This window comes from Schistocerca cancellata, chromosome 1 (assembly GCF_023864275.1).
Source record: "Schistocerca cancellata isolate TAMUIC-IGC-003103 chromosome 1, iqSchCanc2.1, whole genome shotgun sequence".
NCBI classification, from domain to species: Eukaryota; Metazoa; Arthropoda; class Insecta; order Orthoptera; family Acrididae; genus Schistocerca; species Schistocerca cancellata.
This window is the reverse complement of record NC_064626.1, coordinates 730,225,674-730,247,656: the sequence shown is the minus strand read 5'-3', so window position 1 is coordinate 730,247,656 and position 21,983 is coordinate 730,225,674. Positions and strand designations below refer to the sequence as shown.

General features: G+C 40.3%; 1 protein-coding gene across 1 annotated transcript in view; it reads right to left on the bottom strand.

Moving 5' to 3' along the window:
• The window catches only part of LOC126185217 (protein lin-7 homolog C), a 59,023-nt gene that overhangs the window by 12,614 nt on the left and 24,426 nt on the right, over positions 1–21,983 (bottom strand). Inside the window, exon 3 of the mRNA XM_049928100.1 lies at positions 10,682–11,040. Within this exon, the coding sequence (XP_049784057.1) occupies positions 10,682–11,040 (359 nt within the window). The remainder of the gene's footprint in view (positions 1–10,681; positions 11,041–21,983) is intronic.

The window sequence follows — 21,983 nt, the reverse complement described above, 5'->3', positions numbered from 1 at the left end:
CTGTTTAAATGCCTAGTCCAGAAGGCACCAGTGCCCAGATGCACACCACAAAGGTGGATGAGCCGTAAACATGACAAGCATAATCCAGTCAGCATGAAAGCAGGGCCCTGTAAATACAGATAAAAGTAGCACAATCCATACCTCAAGTCTGGTACTGCGCGCCGCAGAATTTGAATCCCCGCCAGACGTCATGGATGTTGAAGACCCATAGAGGTCTCTGCACCATCGCGCCGTAGGCTGTGGTGGCGCGCGCCTCCTGGGCCGCATTTAGAGAGAGCGCCACAGTGGAACACGTGGTTGCAGCGGCCAATAGCGGCATCCCCGATAGAGTACTTAAGCGCCTGCCTGTCACTCAGCCTGCCAGTTTAACCTTGCGTACGTCTCACGACATATTGCCTTGCATTAGACAGCGTATTTACTTTCGTGTTTCCTTTACGAGTGCACATGGTTGTCTTGTTTGGTTTTCTTGACTCTGTTGTCCGTTCTTGTTGTTGTCGTAAGGTCCTTCGTTGGTCATGTCCATCCTCTCCCGTTGTGTTGTTGTTCACGGGAAGCTCCGCGGGTCCCGCCATGGTTCCGTCACTTCAATCCTGCGACTGTTCCGGTCGCCGTTATAATATCAAGAAGTGTAAGCAAGGAAGCAGAAAGAATTAAGCTTCTGCATGCAGCTAGGCTTCAGGTGACGAATATGGGGCAACCAAGTAAGCTTTTTAACAAAAATAGGCCTAAGAAACTAGACTTTGCTAGGATGTCAAGTTGCTAAGTACCTAAGAAGAGTTCTGGGTTACGATGGACCATGGTACAATGGCAGAAATGGATCACCCATAGTTTTGTACGAGACAATTGGAAACCATGGGAAAACGCCTGTGCAGAGGCCCAAGAGATGGCACTCTGGGGCTGGTGGCCCGCAGAAGTTACCAGCTGGGAGCTGTACCAAATGCAAAAATCATCGTAATACATTGCAGGGGTGAATAGTGGCCCAACAGAGGTTATTAGCACAGTGATGGCAACGAGTAAGAGTGTGACACTCAACACAGAGCACTGTGGAATGCTGTTCTCTTGGACTTGCACAAAGGTGAGTGAAATGCTAACTCTAACCCAGAACAACTGGTGGGTAAAAACTAACAAAAATTAGTAGGAAGCCTGAAAAGCCCAGGTCTAAAGGGTGAGTTAAATGTGATAATTCCTATTGGTGTCATATGCCTTATGCAGGTAAAAGAAGTCTGCAATAAGGTGTTGACATTTAGAAAAAGCTGGTTGGATTGGCGTTCCCAACCTAAGGAAAGGGCAGGTTGTGGATTGTCCCCTTGAACCCACACTGATAAGGAAAAAAAGCCCCAACACAGCATAATCTTTGGGCAACCATCCCCTCAAGCAGCTTGCAGAGTATGTTAGTCATGCTAATCAGCTAGTAACTGTCAAGAAACGTAGGGTTCTTTTCTGGCTTAAGGACTGGGACACCTATGCTATCTCACCATTGCGAGGGGAAGGCACTTGAAGACCCTGAGGAACATTCAGTTGTTGGATCATCTGACTGAATTGAATCTGGGCCTTGGGCTGTGTCATGGGACAAGGCAAGATAGTGATATAGTTCCTAGCTCATGAAGAATTCATTATACGATTCATCTTGGTAGGGAGTGAAACATAAGGGAAGTATTCTACTTGTTGCTTCTGCAGTAGAAAGGTAACTGGATAGAAAGATGATGTTGCAAGGTGTTCTGCATGAGCCAATGAACTGGTACAAAGACCCGAACAGCTATTGATTGTTGGCGGCCCATAAGGCCATGAAACTTGGGCCACACCTGAAATGAAGAGGCGTTGTCCCCACGGAGGAGGCATATCACTCCCAGCATTCCTTGGAGGAGGAGGAAATGTTTAATGTCCTGTTGACAATGAGGTCATTAGAGACAGAGCACAAGCTCAGATTAGGGAAGGACGGAGAAGGAAATTTGCCATGCCCTTTGATAGGTACTAATCTGGAATTTGCTTTAAGCATTTTACGGAAAACACAGAAAACCTAAATCAGAATGGCCGTACATGGGTTTGAGCCATGTCCTCCCAAATGTGTGTCCAGTGTGCTAACCACTGTGCCACTCCGTTCAGTTACTCTCTACCCCCCTCCCCCCCCCGCCCCCCCCCAAGCATTCCTTCCCGTGCTTGATTAGACAGTGAGTGAGCCTTAACATGAAGTTACTCGAAAGTGTTAAAGCTGGTCTGTGAAGGACGTTGCTTGAATTGTTGCAGGGCTTCTCGGCGAGTTAATAAACCTACTGTAATGTCTTTGGTCTGCAGTGGTACCAGCTGATGGCGGGGGGGATGGTGCTGTAGAAAGGGAAAGAGCAGTTCCAGCGGCATGGATGATGACACTTGAGACACCTTGCGCAACTTTATGAATGCAATCTGATAGAGAGGCGGCGGATGTAACAGCAGAGGCGTACAAAGGCCAGCTGGCTCAATGAAGTGAAGTGCCCAATGTGGTATTCAGTCTGTCTGGCAGTGGTAAGGAAATAGCAGGATCACAATCATAAATGTTGCTTTGTAGTGAGCAACATAGTGAAACCACAAGATTAGGGAAAGAGAGTGTTAGATGGATAGCTGTAAAGATGACTTGGGTGGCACTGAAGTGGGTAGGAGAACCATCATTGGGAAGGACAGATTATGGGCTGTGAGAAGCTGGTCAATTAGAAGGCCCCTATTAGACGAAGTGGTACTTTCCCACAGGGCATGGTGTGCACTGAAGGGGATGGCGGTGGGAGGGGGAGGGGTTGGATTAATGTGATCAGTTCAACATAAATAAGTGGGATGCCTACAGGTAGGTAAATTTTGCAAATGGCAACTGCAGAGATCATTTGCACCTGCACCGCTACTGCAACAAGATACAAAGAGGAATCTAATCCTTGACAACATCTGTACAAATGAAGGTACAGACCCCTCCAAGATGCCCTCTTGGGACTAGCATGGTTCTAACAGAATGCATGACAACCATGGAGTTTTGTAGGATAATGACCAGTTAAGCATGTTTCTTGGAGAGCAATGCAAATTGCAGAAGAGGAGGAAACATGGTGTTGCAGTATCAGCATGTGACAGCAGTACCCATTGCAATTACACTGAATAATCACATGACTAGCGGCCAGGATATGCATGTAGGAGCCAGGAGGATCAGTCATGCCACAGGATCACTGCCTGTCACCTGTGGAGATACAATCACATCCACAAACACTGGTTCAGAATCAGGCTTCCATGGGCACTGCAGAAGCCCTGTCCTGATTCTTCTTGTGGGCAAGGTTGGTTCAAGGGGCTAACCCACAGGCAGTGGCCCTTTCAGCCATTATTTGGCATCTGGCCTCCGATATGGGAGTTACTGGGGAGAGGGATCCTGAGAGAAAGCCCTGTCACTGGTAGATGTTGCATAAGGAAAACCTTCTCTGGCTGGGTATGGAAAGTGGTTCCCGAAGAAGGTACTAAGGAACCACAGGAGTGGAGGGTGACGGGAGATATGGTTTGGGGAAGGTTGAGGTAGGGGTTGGGGGGAGGGGGAGGGTGAGGGGGAGGGGGAGGGGCAGGGGCAGGGGCAGGGGGAGGGGGAGGGGGAGGGGGAATGGTCGTGATGTTAGCGAAATTGAGCACCATATCCGCAGGATGTAAGCATTCATTCATATTTCTTCCAAACATCAGTATATGACAGGCAGTCAATAGATTTGTATTCTTGGATCTTCTGTTCTTTCTTGAAAACTGGGCAAACTGCTGAACATGTAGGGTGATGTTCTGTGCAATTGACACACAAAAGTGGATGTTCACAAGGACGTCCTTCATGGAGTGATCATTCACAGTTGCCACATTTTGGGTTTGTTGTGCAGTGGCATGACATTCGCCCGAAGTGTAAACATCTGAAGTACATCATAGGTGGTCATACATATGGTTTCCCATCACCTGTACACCATGACATTTTTTTCTAGGACATCCCTTCAAAGGCTAAGATGTCTGGATCCGTACAATTATCCTTGGGCCCTTTTTGTACACGTCTGTGAAAATATACACTTTGCCACTGGAGATTAGTCTGAAGCTCCTCATCTCTTTGGAGCATAACTTCTTTGTGGAAAATAATTCTTTGGATCACATTAAAAGTTGTGTGTGGGGCAACAGCCACAGGTATGTTACCTTGATGATCATCTGCCTGAAGAGGTGTAGATTGGGCAGCAGAGTAACTTTTAATTAATAATGAGCATTTGACATTTTTCCCAGTGATTCAACTTCCCCATTTTCTGCAATGTTTTTGACAAAAAATAATCATTTCACTGCAGTAACAGTATCTGCAAGTAACGGGTGAAGCATTTCGCTCCCAAATGGCTGGTTTGTCACTCTTTCTGCAGCGTTGACAGGGAAGGGAATGTCGTGGGGTTGTACCTCGCTGCATTATTATAATCATTCCCTTCTGAAGAGACTGCTGGAGACGTGCAGCCACCAGCAGAAAAAAGTTTAACTTGCTTCATGTACAATCTTCCGCCATGTTATCAACTACTCCAAAGGGGGGCTTTCCTCACAGATGCCACCCAGCCACAGCAACGGTTACCTGGCCAGTAAATATCTGTCCAGAGTCCTCCACCAGCCATGATGGGCATATACTCCTTGGCTTGCATAGGAAGGCACAAACAGTGTGATCTCTGCATATTCAATGGGCTACCATTGTGCAGGTACTTGATGACCTCCCACACAATGGAATGGCTACCATGCCATTAAATTACTATTACATGAAATAATAAAAAAATACAAGGAATAATGAAAAAAACCATGAGTAATTTATATTTAGATACCCAGAACCAAATATAGAACACCAATTATATTCGGTCAGAAATGCGCAAAGTAGGGAGTAGATTACAGCAGATGAGTGGAGGTGTCATACCTTACGAAATACAATGCAGCCATCACACAATGGGAGGCAAGCCAGAAAAGCAAGGTGTGAAGACAGTTGATAGCACTTAGGTGGAAAAACGCAGAAGCTTTTTCACACTTAATGGTCAATAAAATGAATTTGATGGGTCATGCAGATGCATAAAGATTATTTCATCAGCTGGAAAAAAAAAGAAGAGATTTTCTCCATTTCCTACTACAATACACTCTTGTTTAAACTTTTCGTCACTGTGTCATTTCATATTCTTCAACTTCTTCTTTGCTGATGAAAGCAAATTTAATTTCATTAACGCTTTCAGAACCAAAGTGAAACAGATTTATAGGCGTAAGGCCATGCATATTAACTGGCTGCTGCAAGCTCGCTCTAGCTGCTAATTACTTTGTTCCACCATAAATTCCATCACAAGGTGACTTCCCATGAACTGCATCATGCTGCAGTCAGCCAATGACAATGAAAAAATTCGTAGAATATACCTTCTGATTTTGGGGAAAAGAGATGACATATTGGTGGATTGACACTCAACTATTTTACTTCTGGTAACCTTGCACTGCACCCTGAATGATAAATGAATAGTTTTCAGCAAAATCTGTTAGGATGATTTGCTCATATTCCTTTAGATCAAATTTAAAGACTTTAACATGCAAACTTTGATGCTTGGCAATGTAATGATGGAATGACAGACTCCAAATTTTTGTTCCTACTTCTTCAATAAGTTCATCTGCATCCATTTGCTTTGTGTCCTCAGTGTTTTGATCAGCAAGGATCCAATGCTTAACACAATAATTTCCTGTGGATCACACTGTATGAAACAGTTAGCAACAACAGATGCTATTGCTTCTGTTCCAGGACACTTTTCACAGCAATGTAGGGTGCATTCTTTAAACTATAGACTGCAAACTGCCATGCAGAGAAACTCAAGTGATTACATCAAACTATTGCAGACACGAAAGAATAGAACTCTGTCCTTATTACTGAATTCTTTACGCCCTTCCATTTTTTGTAAAAAGAATTCGACAGAGCTGAACACTTAAAAGATGCTTAAAAAACAAAAACGCTACTTTTTTACAGTTTTTTTCTGATTCCTTTCTCATTTCTTATCCATTAGGACTTCAGTGTTTATATTCCCCAGGCATGCCTAAACAATTATAAAACATAATAAAAAATGTCAGATTAAATGTAAGTACCAGTGAAATGTGGGCATGCTTCCACTGCACCTTCAACTTATTATTCTTTAGGGACTTATAAACTTGGATTGCAAAACCAAATCTGGTTTTTTAGGTGGTTCAGAACAGGGTCTTTCTAATGAAAATGGTTCAAAAGCACTTTCAGAAAATATATTTTGGTAAAAGTGGGCTGAAAACACCCATTTTTGGGATCTGTACAAAAATTGTCAAGTCCGCTCTCAATTTGTAGACTACTGGAAACCAAAACATGCATTAGATTTTATATTCTAAGACCTTGTGATGGTAAGTTATCAAATGAAAAGTTTCAGGTTTATCATGCATTTACTCCTAGAAATATAAAACCTAAACTTATTACATTTTTTAAGTGACTATTTTTTCAAATGATTTTGCTTCAAGTCATCTGTAAGAAAATCACTTACAAAATCTTTTTTATTGTTACACATAAGAGAGAGCAAAAAGTTGTACAAGGTGATTTACATCAGTTTCTTTCAGGTAAGTACTGTCAAAGATATTGTGTCAAAGTTGCCAAAAACTCAGGTGTGCACTGCTGAAAGTTGCACCATAGGGTCAAACAAATCACTATAACCCTACAAGTATTACATTGATGAATGCAAAACTTTACCAATGTTCACATAAAATTTCAACAAAATTCATTATGGTCATACAGAAACATTTTACAAAATTAGACCATTTGGCATGGAATGGCCCTTTGCATAAAATGTGAGGTTCCAAGAACTTCACTGTTTTTTAACCGAAAACATAGTCCCTCAGTCGTAACTGTGGTATGCTAAAATAAAACTGACATGGTTTGCAAGGAAAGAAAACTAACACCTGCTCTGTTCAAATACTGCTCTTGGCTTTTAAGTGACAACTATTCAAAAGTAAAGTTCTATGTACTGGCTTCACAGAAAATCCTAAGAAATTTTGGTCTTATGTCAAAGCGGTAGGTGCATCAAAACAAAATGTCCAGACACTCTGTGACCAAAATGGTACTGAAACAGAGGACGACAGACTAAAGGCCGAAAGTTGTTTCACAGAGGAAGACTGCACTGTAGTTCCTTCTCTAGATTGTCACACAGATGATAAAATGGTAGATATCGAAATAGATGACAGAGGGATAGAGAAACAATTAAAATCACTCAAAAGAGGAAAGGCCACTGGACCTGATGGGATACCAGTTCGATTTTACACAGAGTACGCGAAGGAACTTGCCCCCCCTTCTCGCAGTGGTGTATCGTAGGTCTCTAGAAGAGCGTAGCATTCCAAAGGATTGGAAAAGGGCACAGGTCATCCCCGTTTTCAAGAAGGGACGTCGAACAAATGTGCAGAACTATAGACCTATATCTCTAACATCAATCAGTTGTAGAATTTTGGAACACATATTATGCTCGAGTATAATGACTTTTCTGGAGACTAGAAATCTACTCTGTAGGAATCAGCATGGGTTTCGAAAAAGACAATCGTGTGAAACCCAGCTCGCACTATTCGTCCACGAGACTCAGAGGGCCATAGACACGGGTTCACAGGTAGATGCCGTGTTTCTTGACTTCCGCAAGGGGTTCGATACAGTTCCCCACAGTCGTTTATTGAACAAAGTAAGAGCATATGGACTATCAGACCAATTGTGTGATTGGATTGAAGAGTTCCTAGATAACAGAACACAGCATGTCATTCTCAATGGAGAGAAGTCTTCCGAAGTAAGAGTGATTTCAGGTGTGCCGCAGGGGAGTGTCTTAGGACCATTGCTGTTCACAATTAAATGACCTCGTGGATGACATCGGAAGTTCACTGAGGCTTTTTGTGGATGATGCTGTGGTATATCGAGAGGTTGTAACAATGAAAAATTGTACTGAAATGCAAGAGGATCTGCAGCGAATTGACGCATGGTGCAGGGAATGGCAATTGACTCTCAATGTAGACAAGTGTAATGTGCTGCGAATACATAGAAAGAAAGATCCCTTGTCATTTAGCTACAATATAGCAGGTCAGCAACTGGAAGCAGATAATTCCATAAATTATCTGGGAGTACGCATTAGGAGTGATTTAAAATGGAATGATCATATAAAGTTGATCATCGGTAAAGCAGATGCCAGACAGATTCATTGGAAGAATCCTAAGGAAATGCAATCAAAAAACAAAGGAAGTAGGTTACAGTAGACTTGTTTACCCACTGCTTGAATACTGCTTAGCAGTGTGGGATCCGTACCAGATAGGGTTGATAGAAGAGAGAGAGAAGATCCAATGGAGAGCAGCGCGCTTTGTTACAGGATCATTTAGTAATCGCGAAAGTGTTATGGAGATGATAGATAAACTCCAGTGGAAGACTCTGCAGGAGAGACGGTCAATAGCTCGGTATGGGCTTTTGTTGAAGTTTCAAGAACATACCTTCACCGAGGAGTCAAGCAGTATATTGCTCCCTCCCACGTATATCTTGCGAAGAGACCGTGAGGATAAAATCAGAGAGATTAGAGCCCACACAGAGGCATACCGACAGTCCTTCTTTCCACGAACAATATGAGACTGGAATAGAAGGGAGAACCGATAGAGGTACTCAAGGTACCCTCCTTGACACACCGTCAGGTGGCTTGCGGAGTATGGATGTAGATGTAGATGTACAGACAAAGAGATAATGTTGCAAGTCTAGAGGAAGAATAATCAATTAAAAGGTCATCCACAAAGAGGAAATGCTTCACAGGTCTTCAAACTGTGGACAATGTACTTTATAAACCTACAGCAGTTTAAGAGAGTGTTGTCTCAGAATACCGTATGTGGTTTGTGAACTCCATTTTCTGTACATTCCTTTACAATGAGCATAAATTGCCTTCTTCAAACAGTACAGATTTATGCACAAAAAACATACCTAGGGGTGTACATGAATCAGTCAAGTTGCATTTCACAGATGCTTGACCTGAAATTCCAATAAATTCATGATTTGGTCAGCAGTGGGAGAGGCAGGACAACTACTAACAATTGCTACATTTATGTGATTTTATCAGATAGGTGGCTAAACACATTAAAAACAGCTACATATTCTCACAATACAAGCAGTAGCCACATTATATACAAGTGAGTCATTGTTTGTGGTATATTTCAAAATATAGAAACCCAAAAAAAGTTTCATTTAACTTAATTCGTTTCATCTCACTGGTGGAGTGAGTGGGACTATTATAAAATTTGGTGAGATACAGCCTGAAGCACCGACATTTAACTCTCAACAGTTGAAAATTCATCTTTTCTGTTTAAAGTGAATGACCTATTTAGGTGAGGGTCTGCCAGCAACACTGCCATCAAGCTGATACAAAAGTCAATTGCATCTAAGCAATATACACGCATTTGAAAAACAAGCACTATCCAACGTGCGTGACTACATACTGATGTTCTGTAGCAGATTCCATAGAGCTCTGACTGCAACAAAACTTTCAATACTCATTCACCACTTCTGCATATTGCTTACCTTGAAGTTAAGATTGTGTATAGTTACAAACACTGCATGTAAGATGAGACCCCCATTATCTGTAAGCTCCAATTATTACTTTTTGCTGAGGCATGTATAGCTCTTATAATAGCAAAGAAATGGCAGCATGACTAGTCTACAGCTTGGATATCCAACGTTTATGCTCAGAAGCCTGCCACAACAGACTTTGTACAGATGTTGTCAGTATTATCTTTGTGGATAAATGCAGAAAGGGGAAATAGAAGAGAGCACTGGTGTTGTGGTTATGGACATTACAGAGTCGTAACAGATCATTATGTAGTGAAAATTAACAACAGTCAAAGAAGAAGTGAATGACATGCAAGAAGTAAAATAACGAAGACAGTGCTATGTACAGGTGCTTTTAATATGAGCAAAAAAGGAAAGGTCTCAGTGAGTGGGACATTATAGTCACCAGAGATGGAGCACTACATCAGGTGGAGTTTATGGAAGGATTCTTTTGTGGTCTTCCCAATATATTACCCTGCTAGTCACCTGAAATGATTTTTCTTAAAAACACAGAAAATTTTAATCTTGAGACTAAACAAGGATTTTAACCTTGCTCCTGACAAATCCGAGATTACTGTCATAACCTATGCATCATCTTGCTTGAAGTACTATGCATGGAAATCCAAAAAATGTTATCTTCATGTATTTGACACAGTGTCCAGAAAATTATCACTGAGAATGACGTTGGTAAAATGAGCACTTTCATTCTACCATGTGTCGATCCATTATCTAAACTCTGTCTACAAAAATGGTTCAAATGGCTCTGAGCACTATGGGACTTAACATCTGAGGTCATCAGTCCCATAGACTTAGAACTACTTACACCTAACTAACCTAAGGACATCACACACAGCCATTCCCAAGGCAGGATTCGAACCTGTGACTGTAGCAGCAGCACGGTTCCGAACTGAAACGCCTAGAACCACTCGGCCACAGTGGCCGGCAAACTCTGTCTACAAATATGATCCTTCAAGTCACACACACACACACACACACACACACACACACACACACACACACACACACACACTTACAAACTAGCATGCAATCAAGAATCAGAGAGACAAAGAAACAGTCTGACTGAACTGTGAGCATCTTTTTACTTACAACACCATTCACAGAAAGTAGCTGATCTCCTCTCTTCAGGCCTCCATGACGATCTGCTACACCTCCGGGAATTATGCGGGATATGTATATAGGAGAGTTTTGTTCTTTTCCACCCATAACATTAAAGCCAAGCCCTTCTTCTGTTTTAGGTAATTCTACTACTCTAGGATGGGCATGTCCTTCACTAGCAGCAAAAGCTGCTACAGTTGCCTTAGCTGTTGCAGAGGCCCGTATATCCTGTGACCCTTGAATATCTACTGTCTCATAAACATGCTCATAGACTTCCCTGACAGCATTGAGAAAATCACTCTGGAGTACCTTATGTAGTGCAGCAAGTTTTGTAGCTGGCACTTCTCCACCTGAAAAAATAATTACAGTCATGACGTGGTAAATCTTTGAGGACTTACATCTGCTACTGAATTATGGACAGCTTAGTTAAATATTAATTTGTTAGAATAAGATTAATAATTGAGTTTATGTCTATTAATAATGGGTTTACTTACACATTCCGATATGTATAGGCAGGTGATGTATAATTTGTATGAGTATATCTGTACAAATAGCACTTCATGACACAGATGACACAACATACAGTGGTTAGTGTAAGGCGAGGAAAAATTAGCAGCTGCTACACATTGTAAAAGTTTTAAGCTCAATTGACTAAAATAAAGGCATCTCAGATTCCCAAAGAATAACACAGGAACTAAAATACCGGTAACTCCTTATGATAAGTTGTGTGTACTTTTTGTTGATTTATGATACTTCAGTTCGGACGCAAAAGAGTAGCCAAATCCTTGCAGGAATCCAGGTAGGCTGCAACCAAGTGGAGTAATGGATAGGGGGCACTACTCTCTAGCATGTGGGATATGGAGATTTTGGTCGGAGAGGCGATGTGTTCGGATAACCGAGGTGGTAAAGGCGACCCCTCATGTAAAGCGGGAAATCTGGGTTTGACTCCTGGTCGTGGACAAATTATCATTTGTTGCTGTTGGGTTTGCTCAATGCCAGACTGGAGCTAAATGTAAGGAATTTCTTTCGTCAAGTATCAAGTAAGCTTTTCTTCCACCCTTTTGGGGTCTTCTTTTTTAATCAAACACTTCTTAAAGATAAGTTGAATTAGTTTCAGGATGTCTTCCATTGCTTTTTTTATCAGCTCAATGGGAATTCCCACTGGACCTGAAGATATTCTATTTTTCAGTTTTTTTTTACTGTAGTTCTTTTAAGGAAACACCAGCCACTATCTCCTCTTTAATTGTACATGATTCTAGCTGCAGGAACTCTTCTCGATTTTCTTTTACCATATTTTCATAGTATTTCTTTCATCCACTCTTTCATCTTCATCAATGGTATGTTTAAGTTTTTCTTCTTCTCTTTTCTTGGGTCCTTTACTATTTCCCAGGCCCTTTTTTATTTGTTTCTCCTACGTATCTCTCTACCTCCTCATATTTATTGCTCACGACTTCAGTTTTTTGCTTATATTAACTTTTTTTCGTTTCCCTTCTGACTCTTAACATACAGTTTCCAACAATCATCTTGATCTTTCGTAGCTGAACATTTTCTGCATGCCTTCCGTTTATCTTGCAGCTGCTCTTCCATATTCTGACACCACCAGTTGTTATGGTACCTGTAATTAGGAATCTGAACTAATGCTTCATGGTTGGCTCATGTAATACATTTTTTTACACATTAATACCCAACTTCTGCTGAACCTTCCTTTATCTTCCATATTTTTTTCTGCCAAACTTAACTTGTACACGAATTGTATAGACTCAGTCTGGAGAAATTCTGGGTTATACCTTGGTCAGGACACTGTTGCTATTTTGAGTGTTCTCTGTTTCTTTTTTTATATTTAAAGAAAATTTTCACGTTTAGCAGCAGAAGATTAATGCTACATTCCTGTCTTCTATATAGCCTTGGATCCACAGTACGAAGTTGGGATCTTTGCCTTAATATAATGTAGTATATTATGGTCCTACATTTACGTGTAGGTTGAAAAAACATGAATTTATGCTGAAAGTATCCATTCATTACCTTCTGTCCATGCTCTCAGCATATATCAATCAGTCTTTCACCATTCTTACTAGCTATATTCTCTCCAAAAGATCCCACTACCTGGTCCTCATGGGCACTGCCAACCCTTACATTTAGGCAGTATTATTTCTTTTTGCTAATATTCATCATTTCTGTATCATGTGTTGTTGCATATATTGCTATTGAAACCAGAGTGACACCACAAATCAGTTTCTATTTTAATAATTCATTTGTTTATTTCCAATCAATTTTTTATGCTCTTTTTCACTTTTTGTTTACAGCAAGCAGTACTACTGCTTTTGCTCTTCATTTATCAGTGCCACTGCAATTTGTTCACATCATGTCTGGCTCCTCACCCTCAGTAAGGGCAATTATGTCCCTCTTATCCTTACCTAATTGTTTGAAGACCTCTTCTGTCTTAGTGTGTAAGCCTTGTATATTCCAAGGTCTTATATTCAAAGTCCATTTTCATTAATTGGTTTGTTTTATGTTTCTGATCCAGTTACAAGGCTTACTTTGAGGTTCTTTTGCAGGTTTAGTGTTTTTCCAGGCAATGGGGTGCAGGTCCATTGTCCGAACCCCTACAAAGAGGACCAGGTAATTTTTGTTCAAAGTTTTCTTCCTTCAGCCTTTGGTGACTCAACATCCTACGTACAAGGCAGCTTACACTACTTACTACTTTTAGTATTACTATCACTTCTCTTCTACTGAATGACCTTCAATACTTTCACTTATAAGCCTCAAATATTTACCATACACCTCCTTTCTTTAAAAAAAAAAGCAGTGTACTATTCATTACTATTATTGCAAAATCCATAGCAACATCTGGAAATTCTGTACTGTTTAGTATCTGAGTCGCACTTCTATGGCTACGCATAAAGTAGTCCAGTTTATATTTTTTCAAATCTCTCTGTCTTCTTCAAGAATATTTTCAACTGAAATTTTAATACAGGAGAAATGTCATAAGTCAGAAGCGGTGGTCAGAACCTGACCTCAGGGATAATTGGTTTGGGTTCACAAGAAATATAGGAACATGTGAGACTGTCCTGACCCTATGACTTTTCTTAGGGGACAAGTTAAAGAAAGGCATTCAGGAAGCAGCACAGGAAATGAAAACAAAATTTGGAAAAGGAACTGAAGTTCAGTGATATGAAATAAAAACTTTGAGGTTTACCAAGTAAAAATTAGAGAAGAAGGCCAAGGGAAGCAGTTATTGGGATGAGACCTGCACAGGATAGAATAGTATGGAGATGTGCACCAAACCAGTCTTCAGGCTGAAGATCACAGCAAAAGACAACAACAGTATACAGAGTCTCCTTAGCAATGTGAATGTATTTATGGATTTATGGTGTTTAACAGCTTTCAGGTATTTGTACAGAGCTATTTTTGCACTATACAATGGGCACCCATATTGTGTCCATCTCATGCAAAAAAACTAAACTGTACTGTAAAACAGAGATGCTTCATACAGTGCACCCCTGTGTTCTGCCTGTACTACTAATATTACCAAACAGACCTCTCTTGTTATGTTTGTGATATTCGTAGATATGATGATTTAAAATTGAAGCTAGATGGAAAGAATAAAAATTAATAATATAACAGCTTGTGACAGTTTTAAGATGTTGTTTCTGAATCATTAATGTGGTATGGAGCACAGGTTGTAGAAAACAAATGATATTATTCTGATCGTCCTGACAGAAGTTTTAACCACGCAGTTAAACCAACATTCACATGATTTCCAATCCTTCATACACAAAATGTCCCATTGTCAAAATATGCAATAGTTCTTGAAGTTAGCACAAGGTCTATGGTGTTAGTAGGCAGACATCACCCTCTAATGATAGTCCAAATATCAATATACGTCTATTGTGGGATGAGTCTACTGAGGGAAGAATTTTCAGAAGCCAACTTCTGAAAGGATTCACAGAACACATTACTATCTCTTAGATACATATCAAGTAATGGCAATAGTCAAATCACAGACATTCAGACTCCTACTGAGATGTACAGGACATTGTCCTTCCCCTGGAGCATTCACAAGTGGATCAGAAAGGGCACAATGCCACATAAGATGTGTGAAGCCATTCAAAGTATGAAGTATGGAAAAGTTCCCATAGATGGTGTATTAACTGACAAGAATGAAAATGGTGAATTAATTGCAGAATGTTAGTACACGAATTCCTCCACAATGGTAGAAATGTTCTACTTAACAAGAAAGGAGAAGGGTAAGTTAGTTTAGTTTTTTGTATGTTCCTGGATCATGAAATATGGAATGATGCAGAATGCATCAATGGGTTTACAAATAACACTAGTTTTCTCTATGACAACACGACAAGCTGGCTATTTTCATAACTGTTTTTTTTTCCTTTTTAAATCTTAATCCACAAAAAAGATGAGAGTTACTAAACCACATACATATTATCTACAAAGAATCTTATTTATGGAGCAGAAGACGTTACCATGCATAAATGATTTAAATTTTTTACCTTTCATTATCTGCCAGCACTTTTAATTCACAGTTGAGACAGTAAAATATGTTTATGGCTGCATAATTTGTTCCTTTCAATCAAAGAGTAAGATTAAATTGTGGTTAGTGGGGTCTATTTTTGTTCCTAGTGTTATAGGTAAGAATATTACTATTATTTTCAAATTGTGCCTCATTCTTCACAACAAATCTAAGAAGAGAGTAAATCTATTGTAAGTTTATTGTTAGGATGCCTAATTTTTTAAACAGTTCCTACATGACATTTGAGAGTGGCCTTCAGATAACACTTTTACACCACATTTAGCCCATTTCTGTTTACCTGCCACTTTGTGTCTGTGTGTGGAATTAAGACAGAAAATTATTCCATATAACATCAATGAATGGAAGTATGCAACGGAAGCTAATTTTTCTAATATTTTCATCATCAATTACACATACAGATTATGTTGCTGAACTTAGGCATTAGGAAATGTCTATAACATATGACTGTGATTTCAAAATCAAGTTCTTATCAATACCTACGTCTATGAATTTTGAACCATCACTTTTTTTTATTTCTTCATCTAAATCTGCATGTATTCTCTGCAAACCAACATGAGGTGCATGGCAGAGGGTACATGTCATTGTATCAGTTATTAGGTTTTCTTCCCTTTCCATTCAGGTATGGAGTGAGGGAAGACTGATTGAATGCTTCTATGCATGCAGTAATTATTATAATTTTATCCCCAAGATATCTATGTGAGCAATACATAGGGGGTTGTAGTATATTGCTAGGGTCGTTTGAAGCAAGTTCTTGAAATAGACTTTCTCGGGATAGTTTACATCTATTTTCAAGAGTCTTCCAGTTACGTTCATTCAGTATCTCTGCAACTCTCTCACACAGATCAAACAAGCCTATGGCCAATCCTGCTGCCCTTCTCTGTATATATTCAATATCCCCTGTTAGTCTTATCTGATGCAGGACCCACACTCTCGGGCAATATTCTAGAACTGGTCGCACAAGTGATTTGTAAGCAACCTCCTTTGTAGACTGATTGAACTTCCCCAGTATTCTACCAATAAACTAAAGTCTACCACCTGCCTTATCCACAACTGAGCTTATGTGATCATTCCCTTTCATATCCTTACAAATTGTTACACCCAGGTATTTGTATGTGTTGACTGATTCCCAACAGTGACTCACTGATATACAGTCAAAGGGTAGTACGTGTTTTCATTTTGTGAAGCGTAAAATTTTACATTTTTGAACATTTAAACAAAGTTGCTGATCTTTGGACCACTTTGAAATCTTATTAAGATCTGACTGAACATTTATGCAGCTTCTTTCAGACTGTACTTCATCGTAGATAAAAGCATCATCTGCAAAAAGTTTGAGGTTACTATTAACACTGTCTGTAAGGCAACTGATATAGAATGTGAACAGCGAGGGTTCCAAGGCACTTCTCTGGGGCACACCTGAACTTACTTTTACATCTGTGATAACTCTCCATCCAAGATAACATGCTGTGTCCTCCCTATCAAAAAGTCCTCAATTCATTCATAAATTTCACTTTATACCCCATACGATCACACATTTGACAATAAGGCATAGATGTGGTACTGAGTAAAATGCTCTTTAGAAATCAAGAAATACTGCATCTGACTGACTCCCTGATCCAAAGCTTTCAGTAGTGTCATGCAAGAAAAGTGCAAGTCGGGTTCTACATGATCATTGTTTTTGGAATCTATGCTGGCTGGCATTGAGGTGATTCTATTTAAGATATCTCATTATATTTCAGCTCCTAATGTGTTATAAGATTCTGCAACAAATTGGTGTTAAGGATATTGGACAGTAGTTCTGTGGATCACTTCTACTACCCTTCTTTTAAACATTTGTGACCCGTGTTTTTTTTTCCCTCCAAGAACTAGCCCTCAGTTTCATTTCCTGTCATTCGCTAAGGACTGAACACTAATTTTGGTGCCACTGACAGCCTTTACACACGACCACAATTTCTTTGTTTATTTCTGAAATACTCTGCTACAGTAGTCATTGAAGGCATCACACATTGTTCTCTTGACAGCCAAATGCATTTCATTCAGAACCTTTCTATCTATAGCCCTATGCTTTGTTTCACACCTATTATACAGTAATCTCTGTTTCTTTAGAAGTTTATTTACAGAGATGTCATGTGGTGTTGTTACTGATGGTGAGATATGTTGTTTCGTACAGAAATGAATGAAATGTGCTTTTGCTACATTAAGTGAGGGAATATTTAATAAGAAGCAATCAACATTACTTTTAAATAGTTCATCTATTTCATCTTGGGTTGCAGCAGCTCAGTTGAGCTCTATTATGATGCTCAAATCATCAGCGACGAGTACTATTTCTGCCTTGTTAGCATACATTTATATATGGTAAACACAGTGGTGGTCCCAGAACTGAAACCCATGTAATGGGAGGGAGGGAGGGAGGGAGGGAGGGAGGGAGGAACAAGAATACAAACATGTATCAGGGAACAGACTGCTGGAGCACACAACTATGACAGTAGCTAATTGTTTTCTTTTATCCACTATTATTTCTGTTCTTATAAGCATGGAATTTTTAACCTTCTTAATGTAGATTTCCAGCTTTCAAGCCTGGTAATGGAAGGAAGAATGATTAGGTTTTAATGTACTGTTTATGACAAGGTCATTAAAGATGAAATGTAAGCTTGGGTTATAGAAGGTTACAGGAGGAAACTGCTGTACAAGTAAATAAGAATCCAGTGTTTAACACTGAACCACCTTGCATTGTAGGCTGACCACTGTATTGTGTTCTGACTACATATACTACAACTGCTTCCTTGCACAGTCTTCAATTATTGTGTCCTACTGATCTTGGTATAACACAAAATAATAAAATCCTTACACATTCCGTGTACAGTATCTGAAATATAATGCACTATGTCTAACAGACATAGTAAAAATGTGTAAGGGAGCTACTACTAGCCATTCAGCTAAACAATATTGAATGCAATTAAGTACATATTCCTCTCAGGACAACACCACCTCGTAAAAGCATTGTCAATACAGGTGGAAAGGCTTGTATGTTCGCAAGAAGCTGAGGGCTATGCTGATGGTAGCACTGCTACTGGTAGTGGATGAAGGAGACAAAAAGTGTCCCACAACTCCTTATCTCTCCCCTACCTATTCCCACAGTCCTCCCCTAGTCACTCAGATACCCAATCTGAGGCGTAATGCGATCCATGCTGAGGGATGCGTGGTACATGGGCAGACGTGTCATTAACGGAGCCTTAGGGATACCAAGAGACCTCCACAAGTAAATTTCCTTGCACCGCATGGGGTTCTGTGGTGTCAACTGAATACATCCTGAATTCTTGTTGGAATAAAATGGAGAACACAGAAAACAAAATAAAAACTGAGGGACTTGACATGACCTCAAACATCCAAGCTTTGGCGCTGGAACTGATGAAAGCGGTTTCCACAATTGGACTGGGCAATAGACCAGTCCAAGAAATGGAAACTGTTACTGAGAAGGTCAAGAGCAAATCCTTGTCTGGAAAATAGATAAGGAAACTCCTCAAAAGACCTCCAAACAAAGACTGCCTCGCAGTTAATCAGACCCCTGTCTAAATCTAAGACAGGAAACAAGAGAACAACGGAGCAGTCTAACACCCCAAATTCTCACAATATATGGATCCAGACAAAGCTGACGCAGGAAATAGGGAAACAGACCTACTGAATTGCAATCTCAGTTTTCAAGATGGCAGTTATCCAACAGGATATCCACTGGTAAATATCATCTTACATCAAATAGAGTTTGTTCAGATGGATCTCTTCGAGAAGACTGGGGAGAGGGACAGGAAAGGGGGGGGGGGGGGGGGGGGGGGAGATAAAAGTGCAGGATCCAAATTCAGGAGGGTCTATCTGAACAAAAGCACCCTTATCTTTGTCTGTGAGGAGATGGGACAGTGGGATGACTTTAATGAGATGGAGATTGAAATACTACCATTACGACTACATATTTAGAAAACTGCCCAATCACAAAGAACTGCACAAACAGGACTGTACCTTGGTGGAACGACAGTCTCGAAATGCAAAGAAAGCAGGTAAGGAGACCGTTCAACCTTGCATGGAAGAAAAAACAATCGGCAAAATATGTGGAGGCCCTTGTCTCATACCTTGGTATCAAACAAGTAAAGCTATATTCTTTGAAGGTATTCTCTATAAAATCCTTACTAGAATATCAACTAATCCAGGTGGTATTTTAAGGAAGGAAGATAGTGAGTATACAAGGACAGCAAGTGAGGTGCTGGATGCACTCCACAAGACTCACCTTCCTCAAGGCACATTGGCAGATAACACAGAGCAGGAATAAGTCCCTGAGGGACACTGGTTTACAGGTAATCATAGGAAAAACTGTGAATCTGCCACAGAATAAGCTGATTTTTTTAAAAAATCCAATAGGCAGTGGGAATGTTTCAACCATTCAAGTCACCAGGACCAGAAGGCATCTTCCCAGCTCTACTGCAACAAACACAAGAAAATTTTATTAGATTCCTATGTGGACTCTTTGGGGACAGCCTAACAGCACAAATCATTCCTAATGCTTGGAGGACACTGAGGGTTGTTTTCTTTCTGAAGCTAGGGAGAACTGATCCTACCAAGGCCAGGGATAAGAGACCGATCAGTCTGTCAACCTTTCTTCTAAGTCATTAGAAAAAGTGGTTAATGTGCATATTATCGAGATTAATTGAGGTTCCTCTACATGTAAATCAACACACATATCAAACAGGTAAATAATGTCAAAGAGTACTTTACCATCTTCTTGGGAAGGTGGAAAAAGCTCTGCTCTTTCAGGAAATAGCTCTCGGCAGCTTCCTGGATATCAAAGGAGCTTTTACCAACACAACTTTGAATCCATGGTTAGAGCTGCAGAAGAGCATGGTGCTGAGACCACCATATGCAGGTGGATTAAGAACATGCTAAGTAGAAGAAGGATAGAAGCCACTGTGGTGAATGAGAAAATGGTTATCAACAGCAGCTTGTGGAGTCCACAAGGAGGAGTTTTGTCCCCACTATTGTGGAACTGAATGGTAATGAACTCATTGAAGAACTAAATGCTAGAGGCTACTTTTACCAAGAGTACACAGATGATTTAATTGTACTAATACTTGGCAAATTTGCTAGTAATGATATAAACTAGACATTGCAGAAAACTAGTGCAGAAAAAAAGGATCTACAGTTAGTCCCAAAAAACCTATTTTTGTACCATTTATGAGGAAGCAAACCCAGCACATATACTGGAATCTTGAGCTCCTTAATGAAACAGTACCAGCAGAGAGGGGTAATGAAGTACCCAGGTATAACTACGGATGCAAAACTATCATTATCCCCTCATATAAAGAACATATATTCCAAGGCAGAAGGTTCTCTTATGAGCACTAGAAAGGAATGTAGTAAAAATTGGGTTCAAAAGACAGAAGGAGTATGTACTGGACATACACCTCTGTAATAAGACTTATGATAATTTATGGGGCTACAGTAAGGTAGAATCAAGGAGCTTGGCAAGGTGCAGGGACTGGCCTGTATAGCCATAAACAGGTGGAATAAGTAGTACACCCACTGTTGGGATGGATATCATCTTGGACATGCCCTTGTTACACCTTTGGCTTACAGTGGAGGAAGGGGTGTACAGGTTAAAAATTAGAACTAACTGTTGATTCTTTTAGGATATCCAGAATCTCATACCTTTATAGCAAGTGTGGTAAATACAGAAAGGGTCAGGGAAATATCGGCTGACCATACAATAACTTACAGCTGCTTCTATAAACCCTTCAGTGTAACAACCGGAAGAGGAGAGCAGTGGAAGAATGAACCACAACATTATTAAGGAAATACAGTCTCGTTTACTGAGGGGTTGAAAACAGGTGAAGGGACTGCGGCCAAAATATATGGGGTACAGCCTAGACTGGGCACAGCAGTCTCTTTAGGAAACTGGCCAGAGTATTCCATTTGGAAATATCCATTAACTGAGTGCATGTGGAGGAGAACTTGAGTAGGTGCTACAAGAATTATGGCACCTACATTTATTCAGAAAGCCAAACAACTCTGAAATCTCCTCTGCAATGAGATAAGATCATTGCAGAATGCTGTGAAACCCTTGGGAGACTGGGGGAAAGCAACAGGGTAAACCTGCTGTGGTCCCTGGGCACTCAGGGATTAGTGGCAATGAACAAGCTGATAAGACTGGCAAGGACAGGTGCAATGTATCACTAAGGCAGTGGTAAAATCAAAACTGCTAGCTGGATCAGAAGGTATCATGCATAACATGGGACTTTGGCCCAAAAACAAAAACATGGCAAGCTAATGATGTTGAAGTTGTGTTTCACAATAACCCTTCAGTTGAAAAGGAAATATATTAAACTCATCAAAGGACTCATGACTGGAACTTTAATTTTTACACACAATGGGTATACAGGAAGAAATCCTTAAGTGTAGACTATGTGGTTAGGATGATAAAACTGCACCACACCTAATCTTCCAATGTGAAGCTCTAGCGTACAAAAAACATAGACTATTCAAGCCAATAGAACATGAAGAAATTGTGTCTAATAAGGGCAAGGAAGGGGCCTGGTACTACTTCTTAAGGGTTCTGGTTGGCTTTACTAGAATTACACAGAGTGAAACAGCACAATAAACTCCAGTTTTGGGTGGGTGGGCTCCAGTGAGTTAAGACATCAGTTGCTTTCGTCTCGCTGCATATTCAAATCAAACCAAGCACACATTATTTTCTTATTCATAACT